At 44.0% G+C, this 23,447-nt stretch overlaps 1 protein-coding gene across 1 annotated transcript in view; it reads right to left on the bottom strand.

Moving 5' to 3' along the window:
- Positions 1-23,447, bottom strand: part of plcl1 (phospholipase C like 1) — a gene marked incomplete at its 5' end in the record, with an annotated part of 96,301 nt that overhangs the window by 19,791 nt on the left and 53,063 nt on the right. Inside the window, 3 exons of the mRNA XM_080752998.1 lie at positions 336-608; positions 2,432-2,719; positions 3,358-3,432. Of these exons, the coding sequence (XP_080609124.1) occupies positions 336-608; positions 2,432-2,719; positions 3,358-3,432 (636 nt within the window). The remainder of the gene's footprint in view (positions 1-335; positions 609-2,431; positions 2,720-3,357; positions 3,433-23,447) is intronic.

The following is a 23,447-nucleotide window of genomic DNA, read 5'->3' as shown; positions in this document are numbered from 1 at the left end:
GCACTCCACTAATTGTTTTCCATGCACTCTACAAATGACGTTCTTTGCACTCCACAATATGTGACCATTTACCCTGTCGTTTGTTGACTAGGGTTCCTGCCATATACTCTGATCTTGCACTTCAGGTTAAGAGCGTCCGTTTACTGCCTAAATTGTTCAATTGATTCTACCCCGGTCTCAGTGTGTGTGTGTGTGTGTGTGTGTGTGTGTGTGTGTGTGTGTGTGTGTGTGTGTGTGTGTGTGTGTGTGTGTGTGTGTGTGTGTGATCCCCACAAGAACCCCCCCATCCATCCCACTAACACCGACCCCACCACCACAACCAATACGGCCCTCACCTTTGCCTCCTTGATGCCCGGACAGAGCTTACAGATGGTGGCCACAGCCACGTCCTCCCGCGCGATACCGTATCCATCTTCGTCCACCTGGGCAAACTCAGAGGCCAGCCACTCACTCCTCATCTTGCTGCCCAGGCTGCCCTCCACCGCCAGGCCACCCGCTTCGTTCAGTCCCCCTCCTCCGCTGATGACCGACGGGTGTGACACCAGGTAGCGCAGGCCCGTCACCCAGATGTTGGCCACGTCTGCTGACAACGCCACCAGATCCAGAGACTGGAGGGGATGGATGGATGGAACGACGGATGAGTGCATGAAACGACAGGCACAGTACATTGTCATTTCTGGTAGGGACAGGACGATATAAACATTTCATATCACGATTATTGTCAGTGATGTCAGGGGAACCACTCTACCAGAATGGGTTTGCCGCTCTGACATCACGCTCTGGCTTCACTGTGATGTCACACTAACAGAATCCCTTTTATGCCCATATATGGAGATCCCTGATGTCCACATCCCTGATGTCCACATCAGGCGTCTTACTAGTTGTTTTACCAATAGAGGGTTTAAATGTTACCATGCAGCTCGGCAAATAAAAGGTGAATTGATCCAAGTGCATGACGGAGGACGATATCACGATAAATTAATTCTCCACGATATGATTATCGTGAGTGTTTTTTATCACGATAAACAATAATATTGCTTAGTGCTTCTGGTACGCAGCAAATGCATTACCATCAGAACATAAAAGAAGCTTAGATATCACAATTCTCAAGTTACTTGAGAACAGATGAACGGATTGTCATGAAACTGGGAATGATCAGTAAGCTGCTCCGGAAAGATGATTAGCTTTTCCAAAGGTCACAATGAAGGGCAATGCCAAACACTCATTCAGTTACTCATTGCTAAAGGCCAGTCGCAGCTCCTTGCAACAAAACAGTTTTCATAGCCAGTCCAGACCAATGAAAATCCTTGCAACTGCCAAGTAGCTGCAAGTAGTTTCATGTTGTAGGAGTTGCATTGATATGCTGGTGGAAATATCATATCTTGTTGTGTGTGACTGACTGTCTACCTCAGGGTTTCCCACAGTGGGTGCTATGGCATCCTGGGCACTGTTTAGTATCAGTGATGTCAGTCATGAAGTCATCTCCAAATTTGGGCACTGTTTAGTATCAGCGACGTCTGTCATCTCCAATTGTGGGCTGACTGATGTCAGTCAGTGATGTCAGTCATCTCCACATTTGGGCATTGTTTCAGCATGAGGCTGTTACTGTTTAGTATCAGTGATGTCAGCATGCAGACAGATGACAGACGGACATTCGGTAAATTAATAGTTTAATATTTGGAATTCATCAATATCACTTCAGTAAGTTTAAACCACATAGACCCTCTATGCTTAGTAAAACAGACCTGATTTGCACTGTACTTGATGAGTTCTTTTACCATCTACCCCAACTCTCTTCACCAAAAATAGCAGATCTACAAGCGTTGTGAGCTTGTATATCTTCTATTTTTGGTGAACCTTCCCCCCAGAATAGGGATGCTGGGGTTCATGTGGTTAAACATCAACTATAACGTTATTTTTAATCAGTTCTGATGGAAATGGATATCTCTCCATGACATACCGAATCTCAGGTGGATAGATGTGCATATTTACGTAGCGTGATATGATATATAAGATTCTAAAAGATAACAGTGTTAAGCCCTTTGCACACAGGCGCGTTTATCCGCACGGATAAAACGGAAAATTTTTTTTTTTTAAAGAAAACAATGATTCTCTACATCCTCATGCACACCGGATCCGAATTAGCCATGCGACGAGTGGCTGCAGCTGTGCGTTTTTTTCTCGATCGAACCCAGTTCGATTTGTGCGTCTTGTCGCATGCGGTAAAAAACTCATCACTCATTTTATGACTCCTTTAGGGATCCGCAGCGCCGGTTCCACACAGCATTGCACACCAAATCCAATGCGTTTTATTCATGCAGCAAACGAAAAAAAACGCAACTGTCCTGTGTGCAAAGGGCTTAATTCAGGGGTGTCGTGGATGAAAAAGGTTATTTAAAGGAGTGCCCTGAGTCAAAAAGTTACATAGTACCTGGTAGTCATCTCCATGTAGGATGGAGAAGGCCGCCTCCTCGGCCAGGTGTTCAGATAAGGGCCCGTTGTGGAGGAAGGTCTCCGTGCTCTTCCCGGTGCGGACCTCCCGTACGCTGGTGATGTCCAGCCGAGCACGGTCCCCGTCCTTCTTGGACGGCTCCCAGCGCAGGCAGCTCAGGTCAGGGTCCAAGGTGTAGAAGCGGCAGTAAACCCTGGAGTTGGGCCGAACCTTTTTCAGCTCGCATCCGCCCTGCATGAAAGCCAAGCAGTCGGCTGCACTGCTCACCTGCCAGGGTCATGAAAAAGATTCAAGGGTTAGGCATTTTTCAACGTTATGCTCAGGTTTAGCAAAGCAGAAAACGAAGGATTTGTTTTTATCAGGTCGTAGATGATGGCCTTATCAATGAAGAGAGGTGCAAGTAGTCAGTGTAGCCTGGCGTTGCTCATACTAATTCCTCACACAACACCACCACTACCGCCAGGGGGTGGTGTTGTGCAGTCTGGTTTATTAACCAGGCTACAAGTAGTGATCATGGGGTCATATTTCTCATCACTTTCTCGTGATTTACTCTGCCCCATAGCCAATTAGGGCTCAATGTCCTCTCAGAGTATGGCATTATAAGCAAACAGCAATACTGGTTTCGGCCACTGCATATACTGTATCTATATATCGGTGGCTGCTGTTGGGCTCAATGTCCTCTCAGACAATGGAATATACCCATTTTTATACCAATTATTTCCATGCATGTATATGCCAGTACAAATAAGGATGTTTACAAAATACAAGCACAAATATGTCTGGAAGTACTACAAGTGCCACCTGATAAATATGATGAGTCATATCTTGTTTCTTGTCTTTTATTCCAGTGTTTTTGTTTTCTTTTGTATGAGATATTTGTCAAGGTATCAGGCTATCTAAGTTACCTTTTTTTCAGATGGTATACTGCTGAAGGACACCGTCTTCTTCCTCCCACTGCCCATCTTTTGTACCGAAGGATCCTGGGAAATTGAAAGATAGTATTGAGCTCAGACTATGTTTTTTTTTATTATTCTTGCGTGTGGAAAGAGAGTTAGTAAAACAAACTAAAACTAAACAGTAAACATCACAAAAAGAATCTAATTTTATTTTCATTTGACTCTGTAACTGCAGCATGGAGAAAGGCCAACACAGGCGTCTAATAACCGGAAGGGAATCATTTACATGGCACACAAAACTCTGTTTTGGAAGCTGAGTTGAACTTAGAAAAATAGACAGGGACATTCTCATAATGGTTTAAGCCCTATACTTTGTTGTAAAACAAATTGCAAAAATGGACGATCTAAAAGCTCACACAGAGTCACAATCAATGCATTGTGAGGTTGAAGATCCGCTATTTTCACAATTTAAATTACAAATATTTTGGAGGAAAATAAAATAAATTTACCAAAACAGCATAGCAACACACATGTAGGTTTTAACTAAATTGTTAAATTATGAGGTTATCAAATATATCAGACAGTCTACATTTCCCAAAAGGAAATGTACTTTCAGTCTGACCAGAGGCAGTGATAAAACATACTGCCCACGGCCACCGATGCTAAAACTGAACCCTGCTTAAACGTGTCAGTACAGTTTCTACATAATAAAGTGAAGGTTATTCAACCCGTGAGGAGCATGCTTGGCTTCAGAAATATCAGATGACACAATTTATTGTTGTCAATAAGTTTCCTTGAAACCGAGAGTTATTTTTGTATCCTCATCTCTCATACTGCCAGACAGTTGAAATAACTGGCTTTCACACAATTATTGTTTTAATGTTGTGCCCCTCTTCAAAACCTTGGCTGGAACATTGAACCTGCCACTTCATTTCCTCTTGGTAATTTAGCACCAGTCATAGCACTGACTAGCTGCCAAGTGTACTGTACGTGCTGCACACACGCACACGCACACACACACACACACACGTACGCACTCACACAGAGGACCCCCTGCTGAGTTGTTTGCTTCCTGCCCGTGGCCATCTCCAGCTAACAACAGATTGATTGGCAGCATAGTCACTGGGTGGCGTGCAAATGTCAGGCTAGGTAACTTTCATTAGCTGGAATTTTCTATGAGGTCACTAGTAACTGCTTATTGGATCTCCATTGACTTGCAGTAATCTAGAATGGACTTTTAGCTGGAATGACAGCTGAGACAGACAGAATACATTGAGTGCTGCTTGTGGAGAAAACACCACTGATTGATTGATTGATTGATTGAAGACTTTATTAGAAGTTTGCATAGGAAAAGGTACAGTTTCATGACGGTACAGTTCACTGGTACAAGGTCTACTAAAAGGAGATCCATGAAAAGACTAAGCTTATTTCCACTGGAAACCATTGAAGTATCTCATATAACATTGAATGACAGACAAATAGAACACAGTACTATGCAGTAGATATGTAAAGAAAAACAAAAAAAATACAGTAAGTCTAAAATAAACAGTATATACAAAGAAGGGGCAGGGGAGGGTAGGGTTGGGCTAGGTTCATTTTTTACCAGTTGCGAACGGCTGCTGCCTGTAAGTGGTTTTTCAGGGCAATTTTAAAGGATGCCACACTCCTTTATGGCCTTCGGTAAGGCTTTCCACATTTTGGTGGTATAGCAGAAAAAAGAGTTTGACCCTTTGTTGGTTTTAACTCTGGGTTGAAAGTGATCTGTGGCGCTGCCTCTGGTGTTGTAATTATGGACATCCTTAATGTTTATAAAGTATTTTGAAAGGTACTTGGGTATCATAGTGGTGTAGTGTATCTTGTACACCAGGCCCATTGCAAGTTGCTGTACTCTGTCATCTACTCTGAGCCACCCCACTCTTAACTGGTGAGTAGCGGTGAGGTGAGTCTGATAGGGAAGGATAAGCAGGACCCTAATTAGTTTATTTTGGGCTGTTTGGAGTTTAGTTTTCAGGGCTTGTGGTGCGTCACGATACCATACGTGGACTCCGTAGTCAAAGAGGGGCTGGATTATTGCACCAGCTATGGTCTTCAGTGTGTTGAAATTGACCATCGGGGCGATCCTCTGTAGGAAACGAGTTCGTTGGTTGATTTTATTTATTACTTTAGAAGTCATCTTTTCACTGGATCCACCAGGGTGTCACACCAGATTTTGGGGATTACAAAGATTCACTCACATTTTGCACTTTAACTATTGAAAAATAGCAGATATACAAGCTCACAGCGTGGCACCGAGTGCCGCGCTGCGAGCTTGTAGATCTGCTATTTTTGAAAAATCGTGAAAAGTCTTTGAATATTTCAAATCCTTCTTAGGTTATTTGAAAAAAACTCTGTTTCTATGTCAGTGGTGCTCGAACCTTTTCATGTGAAGGACCCCCAAAATGATATGTATTTGGCCACGGACCCCCATCTCAAAACATTTAGTTCCAGGGACCCCCCCAGAAGCAACATTTGAGTTACAAATGTTCGCTTAAATAAATACAAATATTCAAAGATTTGCACACATTTTCACAACTTTTCAAAAATAGCAGATCTACAAGCTCGCAGCGCAGCACTCGGTGCCGCGCTGCGAGCTTGTAAATCTGCTATTTTTCAATAGCTAAAGTATAAAATAATGAAGGCCCCTCCACCTTGGGCCCTAGTAACTCAGTCCCACTTTTCCCCCCCTTGTGACGCCCCTGTGCATCCACTGTAAAAACCCGCCCTTCTCTCCACTCCATCCATCCATCTGTGATGCTGAACTACCAAAAAGTAGAATTATTATTTTGTATTTATATTGCCTACTGGATATCTGAAATGATGTCAAATGAATTGTTCAAGAGGCAATTCTATGGTTGTGGTCTGTGCACGAAGTAATTCTAATGCACTGCACCAACTGTGTCAAACATTTGTAAGCATTTCAAATCCTACTGGAAATACTGGATATTTATTCCAAGGAGTAATACAATAAAATAAAATATAATAATAGGCTATAATATTATACAATGGAATATAACTGAATCTCCAGCCTACGCAGAGAGCAGCAGATTTATTCTAATCTATTCTATTGGCTCAGACCCATGATGTGAGGCAGGGAGGCCATGCAATTCTCCGTTCCAATAGAATAGTGTAGAAAGTGAGGAAATTATGGAGTTTGCACTCAACGCCACTAAAGCCTGATTTATATGCAGAAAATAGCAGATCACAATGCAAAATGCAGTGTGGCTTGGCATGGTGTTTAAATGAGGTTTAAACCCTTCTCAGAAAATATCACAAGAGGGTATGCACATGCATGAAGTGAATGGAAAATCGAGTGTCAAATCGAGTGGCAAAGTGAGTTTAACGTTGTTTAACGTTGTTTAATGCAATGAGATAGGACTTTTCTGTTTGGATGTATGGGCTGTCAAGGCCAGAAAGTAGTTTTTTGCCACTCAGTAGGCGTTTCAGCATAACTTCCGGGTATGATAATGATCACACGCATACCCTCTATAAGCTTGCTTTGTAAAAATGACCTGTGAAGCTCATACAAAACATACAAACACATTATTATATGTCATCATGCCATTTCAGTGAATGGAGGAATGTTTTCACATTTCAAAATGAGGTAATTTTCACCGTGACTCTTATTGAGCCAACCCACTGCTCTCAGGCAGAGAGTAATAATAATAATAATAATAATAATAACAATAATTGTGTCCCCTTTAGAAGTTGTTGGTGTATTTGCATATACCTGGAATTTGCCCTCTGTCTGCATTTACCCATCCTAACTATTAGGAGTAGTGGATGCCATTAATAGGCCACCTAGGGAGCAGTTAGGGCAGGGTTAAGAGGGACACTTCGACATATGCACTGCATGGGCAGCCAGGGGTCGATCCTTCCCATTCCCAGAAGGCCTCTCTCTCTACCCACTCAGCTACAGCCTACAATGACAATGCATCCGCAATTACACAACAAAGCATCCGCTCCCTTTAATCTCATAATATGGGACATACATTTATAGTACCTTTAGCACATGACCTACATATAAAGCACATAGACCCAGGCTGCGAGTTTCCGAGTAAGCGGTGCAGTTTAGTTTTATTGCATTATGTAAACAGAGAAAAGTCTACTCCGGGAGTAGCAGTATGTCTTGAAGAGCAGGGCGAGTTACTGCAGGGAGTGACGCTTGTTTTTTTTGCGTGTGAAGTCATCAATGTGTGACCCTGTGAACGTGGGTGAAGCGCTGCGTGACTGAGCCTGACACACAGTAGTGGTAACCTGACATTGCTGTCCCGATCAATAATGAACGTCACAGGAGCATGGAGGGGCAACCTGAGCTCTGCGTGTTCGAGGCAGAGCACTACACATCCTCTGTGACAGGTGTGACCTACTCTTTTTTGAGCGGTGGTAGACCGCTCCATAGCATGGCCGTGTGTGTATCCGTGTATGTATCCGTGTATGTATGTATGTATGTATGTATGTATGTGTGTATGTAGCCTGAACTACCACTCAGTGACCAGAGAGGGTGCTCTTGAGTCTAGTCTGAGCATCAACTGCAATATTCTCTCTCTCTCTCTCTCTCACACACACACACGCACACACACACGCACGCACACACACACAACCACCGCTCAGTTCACACGGGTGTGATTTTATTTTAAGCCTTAAGACCTACAACCCCTCATTTCTAAAAGCACAGCATGCTCTGACTATTACACAATAGAATCTTGAGCATTGAAATAACTTTAAGAGTGTACAAATGGACCCATGAGTGTCCTTTTGGTTCCATTTGTACACTAATAACGGGCATTCCAATTTTGGGCGTGTAGTTAAAGGCAAAATTGGCCCCACGCGTACGCGTGCGCGCGCGCGCGCACACGCACGCACGCACGCACGCACGCACGCACGCACGCACGCACGCACGCACGCACGCACGCACGCACGCACGCACGCACGCACGCACGCACGCACGCACGCACGCACGCACGCACGCACGCACGCACGCACGCACGCACGCACGCACGCACGCACGCACGCACGCACGCACGCACACACACACACACACACACACACACACACACACACACACACACACACACACACACACACACACACACACACACACACACACACACACACACACACACACACACACACACACACACACACACACACACACACACCTTAATCTTAAGCTGTGTGTGTGTGTGTGTGTGTGTGTGTGTGTGTGTGTGTGAGAGAGAGTGTGTGAGAGTGTGAGAGAGAGAGAGAGAGAGAGAACGAGGCCTTAAAATCATTGCCCCAGTACATTCATTTAATCGAAAACACAACCACGTATTGATTTCCAATGAGCGAGACACAGACACACAGAGAGCACAGTTTCCAATACAGACCAGCAGCCACTTGTTTGTCTTTATTCCCATAAAATGACTTTTTCATTAGGTTGGGAGGCCGTGGCCAGCGAGGGCGAGGGTGTAGCATTGACCGGCTTAAAGAAAACAGGTCAGTGTGGATTTGCTGTAGGTGGACAGGCTATTGAAAAATAGCAGATATACAAGCTCTGAGTGCCGCGCTGCGATCTTGTAGATCTGCTATTTTTGAAAAGTCGTGAAAATGTGCGCAAATCTTTGAATTTATGTATTTTTTAAGTGAACATTTGTAACTCAAAGTTTGCTTCTGGGGGGTCCCTGGAACTAAATATTTTGAGATGGGGGGGTCCTTCACATGAAAAAGTTTGACCATCACTGACATGGAAACATAGGTTTCTTGGCACACATTTTCAAGATTTTTCAAAAATAGCAGATCTACAAGCTCGCAGCGCGGCACTCGCTGAGCCTGTTAGATCAGATATAACTAAAAAGACGCCTCAGGGAGACAAGTGAGCGCCCCCTAAAGGGCGAGGTCACGCCACAGTGATGTGGATTGTGGACATCAGGAATGTGGACACCAGGGATCTCCATATATGGGCATAAAAGGGATTTGTTCCCCTGGCATCACAGGGATCTCCATATCTCCATATTTGGGCATAAAAGGGATTTGTTCCCCCTGGCATCACAGGGATCTCTCTAACAGGGCATCATTAATATTGATGACATCAGGGAACTCCATAATGTATGGGCATAAAAGGGATTCTGTTAGTGTGACATCACTGTGGGGCCAGAGCGTGATATCAGAGCGGCAAACCCAATCTGGAGTGGTTCCCTTGACATCACAGTGACATCAGAGCATGATGTCAGAGCGGCAAACCCACAGACCGTAAAAATGTCTACAGAGACGGACGCGGACAAGCTGTGACGTTTCTCATAGTAAACAGCGACCTTCGGTCGCAATAATAATAAATATACTGTAAAATAATAAAAAACGTCTACAATGACGTCAGGTGTGTGTGTGTGTGTGTGTGTGTGTGTGTGTGTGTGTGTGTGTGTGTGTGTGTCTTTGACATCTGGATATGTGTGGTTGGTGCCTGGCACGGTGGGAAAAAAATATGAAAACAGGTCTTGACGCGCTGGCTGCCACGGCGACGCACGATGCCCTCCAGGAAACTATGGCAACGACCCCATAATGCTTTTAATGCAGCATTGTGCTTGGCCTAAAAGGACGTGTAGCAGTTATAATCCCCAACCCAACCCACCCTAAGCTCTCTCTCTGTCTTTCTCTCTCCCCGCACTCTTAAACTTTTTTTGCGTGTCGGTGTCGTGCTCGGTAAAAAGCAGATCTATATAAAAGCTTGTATATCTGGAAAAATCGCAGCCCCCTCACGCATTAGAATGTCCTTCTAATGTGTGGCTATGATTTTTTCATTACTTTTTCATTTATTTTTTTATATATTTTATGTTTATTTTATTTGAAAGTGAAATATCCCTTGTCGTACGTGAGAGGGGGAAAGCACAAGGCAGGAGGTCAATGCAGTCTGCAAATGGCGGTAAAATTTGTCTTAAAACTAGGGCTGGGATGCGATAAAAAAAAATCGAATTAATTACAGGCTTTGTAATTAATTAATCGCAATTAATCGCATTTTAATCGCATATTAATATTTGACCCAAGAACACATTTTGCTGTACGAGTGAATCAACAAGTGAGTTTTTTAAATCAAAATTTCGCATCCACTGGGCCAAGCAAAGCGCTCTGATCGGCTACTTCTCCCTTTGCGTTTGTTGTCTCTTATTCTTGGTTGGTGCATCGCTATGATTGGTATGCCTGAAACTGAAGGTTCTGTGGTGCAAAAACTAAGTGCGATTAAAATGCGTTAATTTTTTTAATCGCATACATTTTCTGTAATTAATTAATCGCAATTAATCAGTGAAAGTCCCAGCCCCACTTAAAACCAGACTCGGAGCCATTGAGTACATTTTATGAAATGATACATTATTTTGTCAATACCCTGACCGAGTGCTATTCATTTTCATGTGACACCAACACTACTACTCCGTAGGTGATGCCTTGACGAACGTGGCTTGTGATTGGCTGAGCCACAGTTACTGGGGGCTTTAACCCAGGCTTTTATTTCTTGAATGAAATGCCTGGATCCCGAGGCTATTTGGTGTGGAAGAGAGAGTTATGAAAGTACAGGGAGCTACAGTAGAAGGGTAGAGAGATGGATAGAAGACAATAGGCCCTTTGTTTCAAGCATAGCAGAAGGCACAATTTCAATATCAAGCACACAATAACAGGCGCGCACAAAACAGAAGGGGAGACAGCCACAGTGCGAGCAGAAAGGTGAATTCAATAGCCTTTTAACGACCTCAGAGAAAATGTAAACAAACGCAAACATTACCCTGGCCTTTCTCCACTATACATCATCGCAGCTCTTCACTGCACAGTGTCATTCAACAGCCTATATAGTCACACATCACATATGGTGTATGGCTACATTTACATGACCTAAAAGGGATACAGTAAATGAGCCATGACAAGAAGAATACTGTGACAATAACAATAACACATAGTAACATAGTAACTTCGAAATCTCTTCCAAATCCGTCAACAAGGCCTGGCATGCATTGGAAAAATATGTGCACGACTATTAAAACAAAACAAGTGTTTTCATAATAAGGAAAATCCTCTGTCTGCTGGACCATTCTATTTCCTAGACTTGCATACATAGAGCCATTTTACACTGACTCAGATCGATTTAAATATGAATACACTGTATTGGCTAAAACACCATGACACATGACTACAAACACGTTAATTGCGACCGCCAGGTAGCAAGTTACGTCACGTGACATTACAATTTTGCCCCTACCCTTATCTCTGCCACCGTTGCCCCTATCGATGCCAATCTTTGCACACACACTCCTTGGCTGGCAAATCACAACCTCCACCCCTGATTTCTCACATGGCCCTCTTCTAGCGCCACCATCAGGCTGATTTTTGCTAAACACATTTTTGGACACTGCTCCTACAGATTTTGGCCTAAAATCACGCAAAGCGGTGAATGAACAGGTACATGCCAATGATGCTATCAAAGTGCTGTTGTATTTCCCTCAGACTATAAGGCTATAGACTGTAATCATATAATTAGAATTGGGTTGTGTTATTATGGTCTATGGAGTCCCCCTGAATTATTCCCACTGACTATTCCCTACGACCAATTTGATTTCTCTGCAACATCATCACTGACTATCTAGAGATGGCGATTCATCACCTGGGAGTTTCATCAAGTCTTGTCATATGAACTGGGAAAATATGTGTATGACATACACATTTTAACAAACAAAAGAAGCACTATGGATTTACTTCATCTAATATCAGTCAACTTACTGGACATAGTTTTGTGTACCACAAGGTAAGCAAGACAACAAATAGCAGCACTTAATAAATATTAAAAGTGAATTTAACACTTAAACAATGTGTTAATTTATGTATTTGATCCATGTGATGATGGTGTGTTGAGCTCAAATATAGGCTACATGTTTCTTACCATGCCGATTCAATTGCTTATAAATCTATAAAACATTTAATATCTCTGGCGTGAAATGGTCTCAATTCCCGGAAAGTTTAGCTGTCGACCAGGCGGACACAAACTTAATCCACAGCCTGCAGTCCAAGAAAGGTTTTGGCTTCGGAAAATGAATTAAAAAAATGCTCCCTTCTAACGTTCTGGGTCGCTATAATCACTGTTGCAGGTCCCCCAGCAGCAACGTTTCGCTAATCATCATCTGAAACAAGGCTAAAATAACATGGGTCCAATGCATGGTCCAATGGGAGGAGTGGCCAACTTGTCGGACGGGTGGATTCAGCTGCGCTGTGGTCCAATCATCACAGCAGTAGTGCGAATTCTGCGAAAGGTCCATTACTCAACCTTCACTAATACCTTGACAAGAGACAACGTCATGTACAAACATGCATGCATTAACAAACGGATGCATGCTAAATGTTGATGCATGCACTCGCAGACACATCTGTACAACCCTGCAAAACTCTCTCTCCAACGCGCGTACGCAAACGCCGGCACATTTCCCCACGCATTACTTCCCTAACTAAAACAACACCTGGCATTAGCATTAATCCAGGCCCACACCCTCTCCCCCAACCATCTATGATCCTCTGATCCTGCTAATGATCCCCCCACACAGCAGCAGCAGATTACCACAATAGATTACGGCCTTGGATTTACCACAGAGCTGCCGGGGCATCCACAGCCCCATGGGGCGGGCGAGCCAATCCACGTTAGATGGAAGGACAGGAGAGAGAGAGAGCACGCCGCAAGTCGTCGCATCCTGCAGCTTGCCTTGATGCACGCAGCAAACACTGAAGTAATCTTCGGTGTTAAAAGCTGCAATGCGTGAGATTTGTGTCCCGTATGTGGGCTGAAATGTCTACAGTTGAGCCAAGAAGTAACATTGGGCAGGGGAGATATTACGCTTTGAGCATCAGGCAATACCGCTATTTAACCAGTAGTGGTCCCCCCCAAACACAGGGTTTAAATATCTCAATGGAAGAGTAGGGAGGGGGACCACCTCCAACCACTAGCTGTGTTAGTTATATTGCATCAACATACTCTTACCATATAGTAAGTAAGTAGTAAGTAAGTTGATCAGAGAGGCCTATTGTTGGTATCAGCCAAGAACGCACCTATCCCTGCGCTAGAACTCTGGGAGATGGATTGCTGATCTGGAGTGCCACATCTACCATCAGCTCCCAGTACTTACTGTGCAACTTGCCACACCCAAGCCGTGCTACTCATACGCTGAGTTGGCAGTGCCTGGGATTGAACCCATGGCTGTGTGGTCCCAAGGCAAGAGCTCTACCATACAGATTGGTTAAAATTACTTTTTTATTTTAATTTAATTCCAAGAGTGTGTTACAGTCCATTTGTCAGTTAATTCATTATTATTAATGAATTAATATCACAGATTTTACTGGAGGCTACAGGGTAGAATAGCCACACACCGGATTATTGAGAGACCGGCCCTGCAAAACACACACAGAAACAGGCTTCCTCGATGGAGGCGTATTGTCTTACATAGCAAGGAACAACAGTTGCCATCAGGTTATGGTGGAATTAGTGTGAGAGGGGTTTGTCTCACACAAACACACACACACACACACACACACACACACACACACACACACACACACACACACACACACACACACACACACACACACACACACACACACACACACACACACACACACACACTCACACACACACACACACACACACACACACACACACACACACACACACACACACACACACACTACTTAAAAAATCACACCCGTGTGAACTGAGCGGTGGTCGTGGAGGCTGCGCAACAGCAAAACAAATATACATGCATACATGCATGCATGCATGTATGTCACTCAGGCCGCCACTGCTATTGCAGTTGATGCTCAGGGCAGACTAGACTCAACAGCACCTCTCTGGTCACCCAGGGTACTCAGGCTACATACACCAGAGGCTACATACAGACAGACAGACACACACACACACACACACACGGATACACACACGGCCACGCTATGGAGACGGTGTGACCACCGCTCAAAAACACATTTGCATTGACACTAATCCTGCTCATTGGTAGAGAGAGAGGGAGATGTTGAGGCAGAAAATGAGACAGGACACCTACCTACACTATACTGTATGATTACGTATGTATGTATGAGTATGTGATTTATCAGCAGGGTTAACCACTAAACCATAAAGTACTTAGCTGAGGGGGGCACGGAGGAGTCTGTATATACTCAGCAACTTCCTTTGTTCCCTCCACACCAAATCTCTTTGCCGAAAACCGATGCATTGCAAAGCGTTGTGAGCTTGTAGATCTGCTCTGTTTGCTGAATGATCTTAAATCATCTTTATATTTGAATCCTTGCATGTGTGTGAAGTTGAACGCTTGTCTGGCCAACACAATACCACAGTGACTAAGTCTGAGTATGTGTGTTTATTGTTGTGCCTGTGTGGCAACACAGCCTAATGAATACACTAAGCACATGTGTGGGTGAATGTGTGCTTAAGAACACGTGCATGTGTGAATGGACCTTATATAAATGTATGTGTGTGTGCATTTGTATTAATGTACTGAAGTGGTTCTCAAACCTTTTCATGTCAAGGACCCCACATTGCTATGTAGTGGACCCCTATTTGTAGGTTTTGTCTCAGGGACCCCCATAAAGGAAGATTTATTGTCAAGATTTGTCACGACTGTTCAACATTTTTGCTTTGCATGTTGAGCAAGTACTGTAGATCAGCTATCATCTTGAAGAACAGCTATGGGTGTCCCCCAGACCCCAAATTATTGTCTCCACCAGCCGAAAGGCATGGGAAAGACTATCTTTTCGCCTCCGTCCGTCCATCCGTGCATGCGTGTGTGCGTGCGTCCGTCTGTTACTGCTAATCTCCGGCGCCGTTGGCCCGGTCGCTGCCAATCTTTCTCATGGGCCTCTTCTAGCGCTTGGAAGAGCACTGCTTCTAGTTATTACTAGTCCATACCCGTAAGAAGCTACAGTATGAGCACCCAAATGCAGAGTTTGGGTTATGCGCTGTGCACAACTGCACATGCACAGTATATGAGGGTCGGAAAGTAACTTTGTACTTGGAACCTGCACGCGAGCGCGTCCCGTCGCCACGTTGTGAACACACAGCACGCGTGCGTGTGTGAGTGTGTGTGTGCAGCTTCCACCCAAGCATTCCACTACATCTCTTGCTGATTTTGAAAGTGCTACCATATCATATACAGTACGTGTGTGTGTGTGTGTGTGTGTGTGTGTGTGTGTGTGTGTGTGTGTGTGTGTGTGTGTGTAGTATAATGACTGAGCAAGGTGATTATGATGAAAAGCTGCATGACCATTTGAGAGGTTGGAGCGATTGGCCTTAATCACGTATCTTTTCACCACAGGCTGTCTGGCACGCACACGCACACACACACACACACACACACACACACACACACACACACACACACACACACACACACACACACACACACACACGCACACAAACAAGCCATTAACAAGCTGTGGCCACTCCCTGGATCTGAGCCAGGCTGCCCTCAGACAGTCTCTAATGGACTTCAACAAGGCTTTCCGCTTCACCTTGGCAGAGAGACACAAACACACACACGTTGGTGTGTGTGTGTGTGTGTGTGTGTGTGTGTGTGTGTGTGTGTGCGTGTGCGCGTGCGAGCGAGTGCGTGTGCGTGTGCGCGTTCCAACTATTTCAGCTGTCTTCATGGATTGATTGACATCATGTCAGATCCTCATGGGGCAACATTATAGGCTACAGTTTAGGTAAAGTTGAAAATAACACGCTTTCACTCTTCTGTGGTGCAGGGAATCCAAAGCCCCAAAAATACATCCAAAAAGAAAAGGAATTCACCTCTGCATTAAATGTATTAAAGGATCAATGTTGAGCTTTTAATAGATTCAATGCAGAGGTCGGTTGGTGCGTGCGTGCATTCTTTTTGGCTACATAAATACTTGCCAGTGAAGGACGCACAGAGAGCCACTACACAGACAGCAACCTCTCCCGTCTTACCCGTCTCACCTCCCCAACCCTTAAATCTGCCACCTCTCTCTCCAGGCATCTGCTCAGAGGCGTCAAATTGGGTATGGCAAGGTAGAGTATGGCAGCTGCCATACCTTGGCTCCAGGGGGAAAAAATAAAATGAACTTAAAATAAATTCATGAATGATGTCTCGCTGACTGTCTGTTCTGTTATTAAATTACTTAACTACAATGCAAATTAGACAACACTTGTATCCCCCCTATCTTGACAAATGGTTTATTCCCCCGGTTCAGTAGGTCAGCACAGGTGCAATGCATTATTGTTAATTAGCAGGAGGGTTAGGGTTAGGGTTATTTTTTCAAGTGTGGCAGTCAGTTGTTTACTTGTGCCTGCGGTAAATTAATAGTATCCTCTGATAGTAATCATCATCATCATTCCTGTTGCTGTATGGCAACATGACCGGTGTCTTGCACGCGCGCCTTCGTGCAAGACACCAGTCATGTTGCCATACCTTAGCTTTTGCTGAACTGACGCCACGGCATCTGCTGCTCTCTTTCTTTGTCATCCCCCTCCTCTCAAGGCTCTGTACGGCACGTCTTCCTAAGCTCCTCTCTCCTCCCTCTGTTTACTACTCGCTCCTTCTGTTTTATCTAGCTCCTATGGCTCTCTCTAAACTCTCCTTTGCACACTCTCTCTCTCTCTCTCTCTCTCTCTCTCTCTCTTTCTCTTTCTCTCTTTCTTGCTTTGCTCTTTTTCATCGTGCCCTTTTCCACATCTCCCCTACTCCTCTTTGTGCCCTTATATTTTTCTCGATGCCCCTCCCTCATCCCCCTATCATCCTTGCCCTTCATCCCTTCTCTTCTGCTTCACCCCCTTTCTGACAATAGACAGTGCAGGAGAGGCCTATGGTGGTGGTGGTGGGGGGGGGGGGGGGTATTCCGATGTGGCCCTCCCCCAGGGCCCCTTATCTACAATAATGACATACGTCCAAGTCAAGGGGACAGATTGTTACATAATGGCTTAAATTCTCTCTGTCTCTCTCTTCAGCTCTGTCTGTGACTGCAAGAATATACAGTACGTGCGCACACACACACACACAATCAATCTCGCTCATGCGCGCAGTGCCGTGCACACACATACACACTCACACACGCACGCACACACACACACACAGCTGTGGGGGGCAGAGAAGAGAAAGGAGGGAGAGGAAACCGAGATAGAGGGCGAAGGAGAAATTAAAGAGAAAGGAAAAGAGAGGGACATAGAGGGGAGGGATGGAGAAGAGAGGGGGAGTCAGAAAAAGAAGGAGAGAGGGGGGGGGGTTAGGGAGAAAGAGAGAGAGAGCAAAGTAGGGAGCGACTAGGTAAAACAGACAGACAGACAGACAGACAGACAGACAGACAGACAGACAGACAGACAAAATTGACAAATAGGGTAAGGGAGTCTAAAGTCAGAGGAAGCCAAGACTGACCAGTTTGAGAAAAATGAGTGCGTGCTCCATTCCTGCTTCCACTGTGGGAAGAACACAAGACAAATGGAAGGAAGGATGGAGAGAGAGAGAGAGAGACACAGACACAGAGAGAGAATGAGAGCATAGACAGAGTGAAAGAGAGAGCGATAGAGAGAGGGCAAAAGAAAGGGAAGGGCAGACAAGAGGCAGTTGGCTGGCAGCCATGCATGCTTCTGAAAAGGACATGTTTAGTAAACATGCTGATGAATCTTTCAGCAAAGTGACAACTCTGAAGATGAGGAGTAGAGAAGAGGAAAACAGGCCCTTTTGAATAATTAATTGTTGTGGCACAGAGAAGCAAGTCTATGTATGTGTGTGTGTGTGTGTGTGTGTGTGTGTGTGTGTGTGTGTGTGTGTGTGTGTGTGTGTGTGTGTGTGTGTGTGTGTGTGTACATCAGCACAGGTATGTGTATGAGTTGGTTGTGGGATGGTCTTTGTATGACTGTGCGTGGGGAGGTTGATATACTCTATATTTGTATGTGCATTCATGTGAGATAGTGCTTGTGTGTGTGCGTGTGTGTGTGTGTGTGTGTGTGTGTGTGTGTGTGTGTGTGTGTGTGTGGTAGTGTACGTACGTGAGCACGTGACTCTGAATGACTCTAAAGCCTAATTAACACGCTCGCTGAAAAGAACAGATTGGCGACGTATGGCGTTGCGGTTGTATGATGAGGTGTAAATTAGCTTGAAATGTCTCAGGGTGGCTGGACAATATGTGGGCCTGTCAAAAACAAACCACTTGTACCAGCCTCAAGAACTAGTGACGCAACACCCCAAACGTACCCACTTGACGTTTCAGAGCAGTGACCACTAGACATGCATGCACGCACGCACGCACACACACACTTTTATTTATGTTCATATACAGTATAACAAGTGTTCTTGAACACTTGTTGTCCATAGTTGTGTCCATCTATGGATACAGAAAACAGCACCTCCTCCAAATATGGAGACAAGCAGTTATGCAGGAGAATCTTGCCAGTGCCTTTGCTTTTGACTCCTGACCTATTGTAGACCACAGTAGTCATATTGACAGTTTTTTAATGCTACTTCCTTCACAGGTGTTATCAATGATACTAGCTGTAGCATAGCCTTTCCAGTGAGTCAACATCCTCCATAGCAGCACCCTGACTGAATGGAACACAACCTTAATCATTAGTGAAGGAAGCACATGTACACAACTATTTATGTCAATATGGCTGGTGTGAAACACCTACTCCTACTGTCCTACTGTATGCTTACAAATAACAGAAGCAGTTTACATTTGCAACCAAATTCCTTATTTATATTTGTTCAAGACTTCATTATGTTTTGTCACCATGCTTTAGTACTTATGTATTCTTCTGTCATTTCTTTTCTCTTTTTTTTTCTTTTTTTGGAGCTGTGGAACACAAGCTCCCAATAGACAGGTATGTCCGTGGGTATGTGGGTGGGTGGCTGGCTGGGTGGCTGGCCGTGTCCGTAGTCTGGCAATACCTTGAGTGGCCACACACAACACACTAGTTAAAGGAGGGGCGCTGTTTTGTGCAGGCCAGGCACACTCACCACTCACTCATAGGAACAGTTTACAGTTCACACACACACACACACACACACACACACACACACACACACACACACACACACACACACACACACACACACACACACACACACACACACACACACACACACACACACACACACACACATAATTTATAGATCTAGAACACATAGAATTTATATATAGAACACTTAGAATTCATAGATCTAAAACACAGAATCAAAAGCATAGATCTGGAACTGCTCAAATTCACAGCTCCACTTCGAACGAGGTTTGATTTTTTCAGGTAGGAAGGCCACGGGAATAAGCCTGTTTGGTTTCTTTTGGCCTCTCCGGCACATTATCCTTCTTATTTTTATTACAGTCCCTTACTATTTTAAGCATTTGTTTGATGTGAAAATAAACTAAACAGCTGTAACAGCATCTTTACTTTGAAATAGTGGTAAGGAAAGTTTCTCCCAGAACAGGAAGTTCCATTGAAGGAAGTTCCAAGTACCAAGAGAATATCCATTCCCCCTCTCCCAGTTATCAGAGCAGATACTACTGGATTTGTCACAGTAGGATGTTCCAACTAGGCAAAGCAAAGTGATTTTGAATTTATTTCTTATGAAGCTCAGAGGGTCATTTTAATGCATCATAAGAATCAATGCACAGCTCTCTTGACTTTGTTCTCTGCACAACTTTTAAAATGAGGACATTTCCGATACATCAATGAGTTATGGAAAAAAGTGTTGAATCGAATGAGATATAAAGTGTAAGAGTATCAAAGGACTGCGTGAGCTAAACTTCACAGAGGAGAATTCTCTTTGAGCATCTCTTTGAGCTACGGAGATGTTAGATGCATAAACGATGGATAATTCACAGCATGTACCAAGTAAGAGTTCATCCTTGGACACTAGGGGTGTAACGATACATTTTAATAGCGATTCGATACATATCACGATACATGGTTGACGATACGATACATGGACGATATTGGTTCATTCATGGCGATACGATACGATTCGATTTAATTATTTAAAATCGATATAGTAACTATTTAGCAAAGACATTAAATCTGTGTGAAAGGTGTGGATAGTGCAGGTTTTAAGGGAAACATGTATTATTATGGATATAAATAAGTAAACACAGTGATTATCTGCCAAATACATGGACATTGTATATTGACAAATCTGCACCTTGACATGAACCTAGAGATTACACACATGTATCAATAGACCAGTGTAGCTTGTACAAAAGGGTCATGCTAGATAGACACAAACCTCCCCCTCCTATCATGACAGCTCCACCCTTCACCTGCTCAACTCATTCACCACACCTGCTCCCACTCACATGCAATCTGTGACTGCCTATATAAACTGCCTTGTGCATCAGTCTTGAGGAGCAGGAGAAGTACAAACATCTCACCTGAAGAGCCCAGGCCTGGAGTTTGCATGTTGTGCGTTACTGACGTGAGTCCAACTGTGATCTGCTTAATGATACTTACCAGTGATGTACTTAATAGCTATTGTGCATAGTTAATGTGCTTAATGATGATCTTACCTGTATACCTGTATGCAAGTGCTTAATGATGATCTTACTTGTATGTAGTTCAAGGAAATGTGGTATACACCAGTGTTAAATGTTTGTATTGTAGCTTAAGTTCCTTGGTCATAATGTTGTTGTTGTGAGTATATTTCCTAACTGTATTATATGTAATTGATTGTATTTATATTTGTTTTTATAGAATAAACCACATGACCACATGCATAAAATATTTCATCCTGGTCCTCCTCCTCTTCTTCACACTCTGACCGGTGAACCATGGCAGTGTTAACCTTCCTCAAACCAGCCCCATAACATCTAGATCTCACCCTTTCCTATAAGCTATATGGAAAGGAAAAGTAATTAAACCCCTCCTTTTAATTTTTTCTTCTTAAAAATGCTAAATACAATGCACAAGTAGGTAGTATCTACAATCGATTCTTTGCACTGCCGATTAGATACGATACAAATACGATCTACTTTGATTTTTTAAGTTAAAAACGATATTTAAATACAGTTACTATATTGTTACACCCCTATTGGACACAGAAAGCAAATGTGGCGATAGCCTAAAGCTGGCCGCACACTAGCCGATAATCGGGCTATTTAATTACCCTCCCGACAATCGGGCTGCCACCGACTGAAACGGGCCCGACAATCGGGCATGAACGTCGTCTAGCGTGAGGTCTCACAGATCCACTCGGAGCCCAGCCGAGTGGCTCGGAGGACGATCGGGGGTAGCCCGACTCTTTTCAAACATGTTTGATATTTTCCTGGATCAGTACTGGTCTGGAATAGCAGCAGGGGACTGATAAACAGCAGCCGCTGATAGACGCAAGTCTCTGAGCATCTGAGTGACAGAGCTATCTCTTTTTCTCTCTCTATACACACACACACACACACACACACACACACACACACACACACACACACACACACACACACACACACACACACACACACACACACACACACACACACACACACACACACACACACACGAAATCAATCAATCAATCAACAAAGACGTAAAACTAGGCCAAACCAATTAGTGCAAGTCTGGACTCGCTAATAACTTTCCAGCTCTGCTCTCCTCCTCCAACTCCAATTAAGTTACATTAAACTTATGATTCTCACTCTCAAATGTATGATAAACCTGTGCATTCTCCATGTTTCCACCTCAAAATGCTGGATTACAGTTCTTCAAATGGACCAGACAGAACCGTCCTCTTTCTCTCTCTCTCTCTCTCTCTCTCTCTCTCTCTCTTTCTCTCTCTCTCTCTCTCTCTCTCTCTCTCTCTCCCTCTCTCTGGGACATTGGATTTGGATCTCCGTGCCCTCGGATCTTTTTTTAATGATTAGTCTATATTTGATTGATCCATCCGCCCACACCGCGATAATTTGTTAAAAGACAGGGGAAATCATGATTGAAAGCCTATAGGCCATGGCCACTAAAGTAAAAGCAGACACGTGCCTGTCTTGAACTTGAACCGTCCGTGGTGGAAGCAGCCTACAACAGCAGCTCACCCCACGTCAGTCACTTTCTCTGATGGTCCGTGCACGGTGCAGTTATGTAATCTCTACTCCTTTCAAGTTCCAATTGGCCATAGGTACAGCGTGTAGTTTAATTAATGGGCCATCATCAACTCGTTGTTTGATCTACCAGCTGGGTTAACAACTCCTGGCTACTCCGGGCACAGCGCGCCCCGCATAGCCAGGCGTTTCGTATTTTAACAGACAGCAGGTTTAGAAAATATGCGCGCACGTTACGGTAACGTGCGCGCATATTTTCTAAACCTGCTGTCTGTTAAAATACGAAACGCCTTACCTTAACCTTAACTATTATAAAATAAAATGACTTTATCAAAACTGACAATGATAAACCTGGAGCGGACATGAAAGAAACATAATGGATATAGGCCTAATAGGCCTGTCCTTTTTAAAGCATTACAGTATATTTGGGACTGAAAACTAGTCCCCCCCCAAAAAAAAGCAATACACATAAATACACTGCTTATTATTTCAAATAATGATCCACATCCATCCTCCCAGGTTGTATCATGATTGCTTGCGATGGGAATTAAAACTCAATGGTCGCGAGTTTGTTTTATATCAGCAGAAATAGTCACTACCAGTCAGTCACAGACTGGAGTGGGAACAGCGCACGAGTGCAAGTAGGCCTACACGCCCACTGCCTGATCTACAAACCCTACAATGTGGCGCGGAGGGACGCAGTTTGATCTTGGAGATCTGATATGTTCTCTGCGCAACACAGTCATACGACTAATCATAAATCAGACACCATGAGAAGCACCAGCAGACAGCGCGCAGCACTTGACTTTAGCAGTGGAGAGAGAGGGGGAAAGTCGATCAGAGTTGATCCATGGATGAAAGTGAACTCATAGTCATAGTAGGCCTATCATTTGAAGCTTTTTTTTTTTCGTTGCGTGAGGCAATGGTGTGTTTGTGAGTGGATAGCATAATGTGTTTGTTTGTTTGTATGTGCGTCTGCGCGCGTGTTGCAAGGCGAAGCTCTCGGAACAGTGACGTTT

Source organism: Nannobrachium achirus (genome assembly GCF_963921795.1).
Source record: "Nannobrachium achirus genome assembly, chromosome: 22".
NCBI classification, from domain to species: domain Eukaryota; kingdom Metazoa; phylum Chordata; class Actinopteri; order Myctophiformes; family Myctophidae; genus Nannobrachium; species Nannobrachium achirus.
Note: the sequence above shows the minus strand (reverse complement) of the source record. Positions and strands in the feature narration are given on the sequence as shown.